We start from the raw sequence: 11,269 nt of genomic DNA, 5'->3' as shown, positions 1-11,269 counted from the left end.
GACTATTCCTTCTTCTTTCAAAAGGATAACTACTCTAGACCAGTACCCCTGATTTATACTCGAGCAATTTGGCCTATTAGTTGACCAAATCGGCCAAATCCCGATTTTTAAGCTGTGAGACTGTCTTCTCCACAGYCTGAAATCATGCAGGTCGCAGTTTCCCTTTATGGGCCAAACACCGCCTGCCCTCTTCTGCCTCTCCCAATTGCCGACAGCAGGCTCCCCCTCTTGGTAGAGTCTTCAGCCGTTGGTCAATAATAAGGAAAAAATTTGACTTATCTTGAATTTCTAATATTTTATTTAACCAATATATATATATATATATATGTACCTACATATATATATGTAAATAAGTAAAATAGAAATAAATAAAAAAATATATACATTATCTATTCCTCGAAATTTTGGGTTTTACAAATGATCAAAACACAAATCTTTGTGTATAACAAAGATTCACGAAGTAATTACATACATTTTGATCCTGATTTTAACAACCAAACACAAAATTTTGAAATTTTTTTGGATCAAACTCCTAAAAGAAAGAAGAACATGAGATGAAGACTTGAAATTCCAGAAAATTTCTTCAAAAATTCTTCAAATCTGTTGATTTCTTCTACTGATTTCTTGCATATCCAACTTTGATACCAAATGTGAGTCCACGAAATGATCAATCTTCATAAAACTCTATGTATCCATGACAATTTAAGATAAACTTGTAAGAACACTTGAGAGGCGATGAAAGGAAAAGTCAACAAGTCAAACTTCTATTCTTTACGTAAGTTTTACAATTGAGCTCATTTACAAATTACACAAAAGACAAATGTTTTATATAGGGTCAAACTAAAACCCTTCTAGTCAAAGTCAAACTCACTTATAAAGTCAAACACGATGTCTTTACAATTATAGACAAAAGTAACTTTCAAGACGAATACAATTTAACACTGAAATTCAGACCCAACAAATTTTTTTCAACAAATGATAAAATTTTGCGGTCTTTAACAGTGCCACAATTTGTTTTGTCATTCACGACAATACCACCACTTGAAATGGAATATGGATCTGCCTCTGCTTGATAGGATAAAATCATAAAATACTCCCTTATAAAAAAATTGACATGAGTTTTCTTGTTTTAGTTATAAAAGTTATCCCTCACAAAGTTCAAGTTTTCTTGTGATTTATATTGAGCAACAGAATGGTTGGGGACAGACTGAAAACAAGAAGAATACAAATGTTGACAAAAATATTCATCTGCAACACGAATGGACAAAAACTGTAACTTTGAAATCTACTACATGGGATGGTAGTTTGGGTAGACAACTGCACGATCTTGAATTCTTGATGGCACTACCTTTTCAAAATGGAGTTCTTACTAGACAACAGACCCCTTTAAAAGTTGGACACTGCACCATGGTCCAAGCTTGAAACTGAATCGACCCCTTCACGGTATTTTGTTTTTTACATGATGACGCTGCTTGCTACAATCTCCTTGTTTATTCACCTGCGAATCTGAATCTGAATCTGAAAATGATGAGTATACTGCAAAAACTCTCTTATCTGGCCTACAACAAGAGTTGTATTTTTCCTTCCTCGCCAAACGCCATCCAATTCTACATGGGATCTTCACACAAGACCATAACACGATTATTGGACAACATACACATAAACACCCACTACAGGCGAATTCAGTAACGTTGTGACAACACTTTTGTTCTTCATATGTGGACGAAGGGCAAGCAAACGAAGAAGAATGCTTTGAGTTCATCTGTTCTTGCTTTGTGTTAACTTTCGCTTCTTTCATGTTGTTGAGAATAATGGGTACTTTGTTCCTTCCTTTCCTTTTATCTTGTTGGCTTTTCACCTTTTTAGTCATTGGAATGTGATTCTTGTCAAACCCCTAATCACGTGTATCGAGATCCTGTGACGTCCACTAAATCTACTTGATTATGAGAAAAAAAGACGTACATTGAATGAGATGGTCATCCTTTATTCTCATTAAAGTATACAACACTTTTTGTTATTGTAAAGATTTAGAACAAGCATACACGATGACCACCTGTATAAATTGTAGCAATTTTCATTCAAAAGATGTCGGTGTACTTTTGCAACAACAAAAGATGACCAATTTAACACTAACTAAAAAAACAGATACAATTTTATCCACTCATACATGATTTTAAATGTCGAAAAATGACCAATATAACCCTAATAATAAAAATATGTAATTTTGAAAGATGGGAAATTTCAAAAACCTTAGGGATAATCTTGACAAAAGGAGGTTTCTTAAAAGTATGTTTGATACCATGGTGCATATAACGTTGGACCAAAACCAGGGGCACTTTATAGTGAAATAGAATAAACACCCACCAAAAGCAAAGCCATCACTTTACATCCACAATATCAGAATAATTTAGTAATTCAGTATTTTATTAAAACCGTTTGTTTTGATATTTAAACGAATCTTAATGGTTCCAACTTGTTTTTTTGATAATTCATGTGTGTGTTATGGCAATTCAAAATCATTAATTATTCAAAACATGGTTATACGGTTTTATAAACACGTCTTAAACTCAGATAAATTTTTTTAAAAAGTTGTCTCCTTCAAAAATATAGAAACAGATAAACTTTAAAAACGGGACTCTTATCTCCCTCAAGGTAAGTTGAGTTTGTTATGTTTTATGGTCCATCAACAGTTTATCGACATAAAATAGTAATTCAACAGCCGGATGCTCAAATGTGTGAGATTCAAACATGTAATTAGAATTATATGATCGATGAACTATTATTATGATTACAAGAGAAATGAGAAATGCATCTCTTAAATGATTGGTTTGCATGTGTGAATTGTGTCGCTAAAATTCGGACACAGTCTCCTTGAGCCAAACACATATGTTGTTGAGCCAAAACATTGATCTGTACTGGGCATCATTCAAATTTATAAACTCATACCGTCTTTCTGATAAAAGATGATCTTCTCGTTTTCAAATTTAATGACTATTGATTCTTAATAATTTCAATTGTACAAAATGGAAAAAGGTTGCTAGAAGTCTGTTGCCACTCGAAATATGAGTTAAAACACTCTAACCTAAAGGGGTGTCTGGGTTTTTTAGGGTTAAGGAATGAAAATGAATGGAAATGGGAATGGTTGCAGTGCTAAATGATTGGATGAATGATGTGGGAAATCAGAAAAAATGAACATGGATAGCAATTAATGCTAGACGACACTAGAAAAATCATAACTTATCAATAAGCTAAGATATGCAACTTATCAATTAATCAAATCAAAACAAGCCCAATAAATCCATATTGAATGTCACGTTTTGGGAAGATAAGATATAGGCAGACCTGATCTCAATCTCAAATAATAGAGTGGTTATTCCATGAAGACACCGAGCATGTGAAAAATGTATGAAATAAAAAAAAAGCACGTACTCTCAAATTAGAAAAATTGAAACACTTTAATTTAAAAAAAAAAACTAGATATAACTATAAGTGAGTAAAAGCAATAGAAAAGGGGCAACGAACCAATGCAACATATCAAACCTGTTAGAGATGCACAAGACCCAAGTTTTTTTCTAGGGTCTTCTAGACTCGTTTATAGTAAGCAAAACATATCAAGACAAAAAAAAATCTCAGACAAGACTTTGAGTGTGAAAATGATCCATGGGCTAGGATTTAATCAATACTTTAAAGTTTTACTTGCCATAACAGATTTTTTGGTCTGAAATGGCCCAAGCTTACTAGGACCAGGCGTTTTCGAGTCGACACTTTTTTGTGTGCATGTCTACATTTTGTTTCCAATTTCCATTCCTCACCCGTACAATCCCCAACAAGCATCTTTAAGTTAGAAGTTTGAGTTTAAAATTTTAAATTCCATGACACATGATTTTTCAGGTATATCAATAACTGGTTACGCTTTTTCATTGATCCTTGTATGAGCTAAGTTGTCTTGATCAGATAAAAATGTACCATTGTTTCTTCTTGTCTCCATGAATCAATGATCTGAATGGCAAAAATGATTGTTTTACCCCTCTGTATAAGTTAAACATTGTTAGATGAATTGATATTTATTCTTTAAAAAGAACACCAAAACATAATACCATAAACTCATTGATATCATCAAAGCATAATTAACCACCATATTACTTTTTCAATATTCGGTAAAGAAAGGTTGATAAGCATATTACGTTTTCAATATTCAACAAAGAAAGATTATGTCAACGTTCTAAAATGTTTGCTGCAAAGTCACTGGAACACACCATGGCTCAAGGTTTGTTTTTGATGCCACATTAAGCTTGTGGCATGCCATGTCTAATGCACGGTTTTTGTAGTATACTATTTGATTTTTCTTACATTTTCAATGTCTTACTTGTTAGTTTAAATAATATATATATATATATATATATATATATATATATATAAAAGCTCATTTTAAATTGTTTTACACCATTAACTTATTGAGTAATAATCTAAATACTTATATATAATATGATATACAAATTTGTCACCGTAAGTAGCACCTTAAAAAACGTCATGACTCCTAAGACTTGAGGTTTGGCATTGCCACTACACCTCGTCTCACATCATTCAGATCCATGAATTAAGTGCATGGATATTTGATGTCATGCTACCAGTGTTTTATGCATCAGTTTATAACATGAGGGGCACTGTGATCTTTTTCCGATTGGGTAGACAAGCTTAATCTATCTGATGTTAAATACAACTAGGACCGGATAAAACAAAACCAATCCAGACAAGTTGCCCTTAAATGTTGTTTAATGATTCCATATGATGGTTACCAATGACGGTAGAAGTGGTGGTGGAGCAGTGAATTTTATCATGTTCTATCATGTCCATCCCGTGTATCAAACGCAGCCTCAATCGACATTCATCCTTTGAATAATGAAGTAAAAAAGGAGCTGATATTAAGGGTTTGTTTTTTCTTAAACAAGAAATGCAATGTTATTAGCTACATTTCATATGTACAATCAAAAGATATTTCCCAGGAAGTGTTTGCAATACCTTTTTCAAGTCAAAATCCACATTTATACAAAATACATCCCCATTTGAATTTGATTAGCATCAAAAAGAGGGGCTGGGATGGGAGTAACACAAAAACCTAATTTCAAGCTCTGAAATCAACCCTGTGAATTTGGTTTCCAAGACTCTACATATCCTCAATTTCATATTTCTACTCGGTCAGGATCCCAAAAATGTTTTGATGAAAACTCTAGTTTCGATGCTAATTAATTGTTTAAGAAATCAAATCACGTAATTGCTAAACTTGAATTGTGTTACTAAGATGAAGAGCTAAGGAGATGCAGAACGAAGATGAACACGGACATGGAGATGCAGTGATGACTTGGGAGCAGCGATGAGAGGCAATGATCGGTCATTGTTGGTGAAAGGGAAAGGGTAGAAGCTGTCTTTTGGCATGGGGCTTCTTCATTAAGCCATAAAGAAACAGCCTAGTAAATCCATTGACTCATACGGAAACAGCTCCTAAGACTGACTTACACCAACCCTACTAACAACCATAACCCTTTTAATGTTAGTCAAATTCCTACAAGCCAAACACATGGTCCAAACAAAGACGGCTATTCCAATTTTTTTGAGAGGTTCTATTCCAATTCCTACCAACCAAAATGCATGGTCAAATTCCGTCAAATACATTCCAATTCCTTCAAAGTCAAATTTCTTTGATGGATTCTAATTCCACCAAATTCCATTATGTGAACCAAACGCCCCCATTCAAAATGGAATTTGGTGGAATTAGAATCCATCAAAGGAATTTGACTTTGAAGAAATTGGAATGTAATTTGACGGAATTTGTCCACGCATTTGATTAGTAGGAATTGGTATGGTATCTCTCAAAACAGTTGGAATAACCGTCTTTTTTTGGACCTCCCCACCTCCACACACCCCAAGGGATGGGCGGTGATGGAATCCAATCCTTCCTTTATGCCAAGGAATGATGAATTCAATGATTTGTGGAATTCCATCCATTTCAAGAAGTGAACCAAACGAAGGAATTGGATTTTGGTCAAAGGAATTTGTCATTCCAATTCCATCAAATTCCGTGAACCAAACGCCCCTAAGAGTAAACTACAAATCTTGAATCTGGGCTATTCACCGGTCTGTGTGTTCAGTTCATCTTCAAATTAGAAACTTCAGAGGCCAAAACAGTGATTTTAATGAAGTTCCATTCCATTCATGTCACATACTAAAAAGTATGCTCCTCAAAATATTAGTTGTACACATACTTGCCTATTCTTCAGAATCTGAATCTGAATCTGTGTCTGAATCGAACACTTCATCACTAACTTCACTTGGTTGGTCCTGTCGAAATTCATTCATCAATTCATCGTCCGACTCTTCATGCTTCCCTGCTAACTTCCTTTTCAATATTGATTCAAAAATGGTTGGTATTGCTTCAATATCACCTTTGTAAAACTTGTCTATTTGTGTTCTGAGCTCTGTCATAAAGGGGTTCACGAATTAGATATGGAATGATTCCAATCAATAAATTTGCATTTGTGTGTATGTGCATACATAAATGTAGGGGTTGGAGGCATCCAACACGACAAACCAAACCAAACCAATCGAGTCTAGTATATCCCACCCAAAGGTGGGATCTATAGGATAGGATGTATGCAAACCTGACCTCTACCCTCGTTTTGTAGAGCAAGTGTTTTACATGAAGACCCCTAGTTTGTAACAAGTGTGAGAACTGAGAAATAAATTAAAACTTTCCCTGGCATCCAACACGACAAATGGTGCTAAAAAGGAAACATCTCCAAATACAAGCCCATTGTAGGTCCACCTATTTGGTCCCATGTGTTGAATGAATACTTCTTCAAATGTTGGTTATTGTACGGGGGACCTTAAACAGTGTTACATCCATATGTAAAATGGAATATAATTCGCCTATCCCCAAATCCCATGTCCCCTTCCTTTCCGTCAATCACGTGAAAACACATTATAATAGAGAGAAAGAAAACATAAATTAAATAAATTTATATCAAATGAAGTAATTATGTCTTTGTATGATTGGTGGGACAGGGAAGCGCCATCGAATTTGGGAACAAAAGGTTTTTATTCTGTAAAAGGATAATATAATAATTATGTAGATATTTTTTGTCTCTAATATGGAAAAGGATTTTTATACTTATATTTTTGTGTATAATATGAAGTTATCACATTTTCTCTTGTGGAAGTTGTTTTTTTTAAGTTAAAAAGAGTTCATTCGACACTCCGAAGACGAAGGCAGTATAATCTTATAGCTCTAAGGTCTTTTCTACAGTCAATGACTCTTTATTGCAACCATTGTGAGGTTTGCAGAAGATCAAAAGAATAAATTAGAAAACTTGACCTGCCTAATTTCCTCACTTTATCCAACTTCTTTCCATGGTATAACAAGTATGTTCAAGGACATCCTTTTACAGATATAAGAACATCAATTGAGAACCCAAAACCCCTTTCCTCCGACTCTCTCTTAATCAAAAGATTTTAGATAACCATGAGATAAATTATCATTTCATCGCTGGCAAACATTTTTCACTTATAAGATGGTTTTTCCTCATCATCTGTAGATCCTACCATTCAAAGTGAGAATGATCGATCCTCCTATCCCTTCAATGAACAACCCCAGAAAAGAAGAAACCAGGATGAGATCAAGGCTCACTGCGCAAATTAGTATACAATGCCATCTAGGGAAAGAGAAAGCCAATTTGATGGTTAATTATCTTCCCAAGATCTGCGAAATGAAAGAACGTCCTGGGTTACCATCCTAATGAATAATGATCAAGATGTGATATGAGAGAATATAAGAGGTCCTTACCAACCTCGTTTCTCAAACAAAATTTAGAAAATTAAGTTGAGTCACTTCAGCCCCAATTGGTTTGACAAGTATAATTTGTTTGACTATAGTGTTTAAAAGGGTGCCACATTTTGTTTCATTTATTAATTATTAGTTATTCAAGGATGAAAACTAACGACATGGAGGGAGACGATTTCGTTAGAAATGGATTTAAAGGTTGGAAAATGTCAAGTAGGTCTGAAAGCATGTTGGCAAGATAAATGGTGTTTAAATCAAGCTAGGTAAAGTTTTAAAGCTCAAATAAAACCAAAAGAATCAATTCAAAGTGTTTTGCCCACAAATCTACACAAGCTAAAAGAGAGTATCAAGCTGAGTTGCTTGCTTGCCATCACCACCTAAGATTCACAACTCCAGGTCATGATGACAGTCAAAAATCAAACAATAGAAGGGACTCCACTGATCTTTTAAAGTTGTTGACCAAAAATTCAAAATAGTGAAGATGTCGATAAAGTTCTGCTGGAAAACGCTTCTAGAAACAACCAATCACACTTACCTTCCATTGAAAGAGATCTCATCAACAATTGTCCAAAAGAAACAACTAAGACCATCGTAAAAGGGCTATAAGTGAAGATGAAGTCTTCTGATACCTCTAACAAAGAGCAAATGACTTTGTGTTTCTGCAGGACACTTAATTATTAATGAAGAATGAGATGAGGGACAGAATTTACTTGGTGTTATAAATGTCATAAGTAGCACGGCTTTACCTCTTAAAAAAGCAATGCATTCTATGCTTGCAAGTTCATCTAGCATTTGTAGGCAAGATTATGATGAGGCTAGCAATAAAAGAAGGGTGAGGCTAATGGCTTCAAAAGTACGAGCATAAAATAAACGGCCTACATTCATTGTTTTACCCATCAACTTCAACTAACTGTCGTGGTTTCTAAAAGAAAGTAAGAAACATAGATTGTTGTTGATTTTTTAATACACTTGCAAATTTATCAGAGTTTCTTGTAAGAGATAAAAAATATTGAGAGAAAATCAAGCTCAAAATATGACACAAGCCTAGAAGGATGGTGAATCTAAAATGGGCAATGTTTGAACCAAGAACTCAGTTAGGGGGAGGCCGGATGATACTCGTTGGGGATCTCACTATTAGTTGATTTTGAATGTTATTGCTTTGTACTTTGTGAGGTGTTTGAAATGATTTGAGGATATTAAAAGTAGATATTGATTATGCGCCCAAGTCTTCTGACTTAGTTCTCATGGCCGAGGTTTTAAAAGGCGGAACCGGGCCTCGAGGCGTTTTACCTCAACGAGGCGAGACGTAAGCCTCGAGGCGGTCCGAGGCGTAAGCCCCGAGGCGGAAATATATATACACCAAAATATGTATATCATGGCACACTTGAAGACAACATATGGGGTAGTAAATGAATTGAAGATCGTTTTAGAACAACAAAACATATCAAAGAAATTTCTCAAGAAGAATCATGTCATTTGTGAATTTGATTAAGAAAAAATTGCACAGAATAATAAATGACTTATGGGAACTTTGTTAAATCTGATCATTCACTTTTGTGGAAAAAATGGCATTGAAGTTCCTATATGGAATACTTGTATGTTCCCCAAGAGAGAAACATGGCCTACTATGCACTACAAACCTTCATCATTTCCTAGTCGAAGTTTTGTGACAACCAACAACTCTAAGAACTCAACAATCTTTGATGATGTAAGTATGAAGTTACTCGTTTCATGTTTGTATGCTAGCTTGTGCCCTATTCATATTCTTTTTGTTGCTTTGATAAGCAAAAGTTGCTTAGACTTTCGGAATTTTATTCCAATGAGTTTTCAAATGTTGATTTGCTTCATCTGGGTGATCAACTTGACAGCTACATTTCATGAAATGAGGAAAGAAAGCAATTTATGGGATTGAAGGATCTTGGAGCCCGCTAACAAGCTCATGAAAGTAAAGAAACATGAAGTGTTTGATTTTGTTTATTTATTTATGTACTTGGTGTTGATCCTCATGGTAACAATGACTAGTATAGAAAAATCTTTTCCGCATATGACCTTTGTGGGAAATAATTTGCGCAATGATAAAAGTAATAGATTGTTAAATGCATGTTTAATCATTTATATAGAAAGATCTCTTTCCTCATCTTAACAACGATAATATTGTAAATCACATCCAGAGTATGAAAATTCGTTGAGAACAATTGTGCATTTAATTTGAATACATGTTTCAATCTCTTGATTGGATGTTATGGTGTCTTTTTAAACAATCGTTTATCGATTATTGTTATTTTGAATTGTATGATTCTGTTTATGTTGGATTTTTAAGTTTATTATGGTAGGACTATCCCAGGATCCGCCATTGCAAAAACATCCATAGAAGATGGCATAACAAAGAGTGTAATGTATATAAGAATGCAGCCCTATTTAAAAAAGAGGGAAAACTCCTAATGCAGCCCTATTTCAAAAAGAGGGAAAACTCCTAATGCAGCCCTATTGCAAAAACAGTTATAGAGAATTCTAGTTAATTGCACATATTTAATGGATGTTCTCTAAATAACAAAAGTCAAGATATTTGATACTAAAACATTTCCATCATGAAATGCAACAAGAAAAGGATAAGCATTGTCTTTTGAGAAGAAGACCTTCTATTAGTATCATCCATTCTTTTCTACAGCTGCAAATGCATCTTCTGAAGAAAGATTATATGCGTAATATCCTAGAAAGAATCTTATGGAGGGATCAGAGATATGCCTCTAATTGGATAACTCTTATTTCGTTCTAAGACGCGGGCTACTGAAAACAAACTCTATATATACAGCTAAAGCTATTAAGTTACATGACAGAGCATAAGGAGCAAATAGAAACAAATGGCGCTTTCAAATTACCTGCACTACTGACATCCTCTTCATTGGCAGTGTTCTCATTCTGAATTTCATCTTCGGAATAATAAGAATTAGGGTTTTCAGATGACGATTCGGATTTAGATGAACAATATTTACGAAAATCAAACGAGACTAATGAGTGTGTCTTGTAGTTGAAAGAGGAAGTTCTAGAGCAGATGAAATCAAGACGCCGCAACAAGAAAAATTTCTGCATAATTTGCAATTCTGTGGTGATGGGTAATGAGTAATGACGACAAAGGGTGAAGAAAGGGCTTTAAGAAGGGGGAATGTAAAAAACAAGGGTTCTTGTGTCCAACACCCGGATTATTCGAAATCCGAATCTAAACCCGAACAAAGTTATTTATGTAAAATCCGAAAGATTCGAAATCTAAAAATCGGAAAACCGATCCGATCCTTTTGGGAAAATTTGGGCTTGGATTGGGTTTGATTTTTGATCATCCGATCCGTCCGCAAACCCGAAATATATATACATAATATTTTAAATACTATATAAATATACTTATTTTATGTAACTATCTTTTTAAAATGCTAAAAATCT

The 11,269-nt window shown here is 34.4% G+C and overlaps 1 protein-coding gene across 1 annotated transcript; it reads right to left on the bottom strand.

The window, feature by feature from the left end:
• Nucleotides 1-6,173: 6,173 nt before the first annotated feature.
• LOC112525860 lies at nucleotides 6,174-11,035 on the bottom strand. Its single transcript, XM_025136155.1, has 2 exons — nucleotides 10,714-11,035; nucleotides 6,174-6,473 (listed from the first exon to the last, which is right to left on the bottom strand). Exons 1-2 carry the CDS (start codon nucleotides 10,922-10,924, stop codon nucleotides 6,265-6,267), a joined length of 420 nt encoding a protein of 139 aa, XP_024991923.1. The 5' UTR covers nucleotides 10,925-11,035; the 3' UTR covers nucleotides 6,174-6,264.
• Between the last annotated feature and the right edge of the window lie 234 nt (nucleotides 11,036-11,269).

Source organism: Cynara cardunculus (assembly GCF_001531365.2).
Source record: "Cynara cardunculus var. scolymus isolate 2C chromosome LG 13, CcrdV1, whole genome shotgun sequence".
NCBI lineage: Eukaryota > Viridiplantae > Streptophyta > Magnoliopsida > Asterales > Asteraceae > Cynara > Cynara cardunculus.
This window is presented reverse-complemented; position numbering and strand designations above follow the sequence as displayed.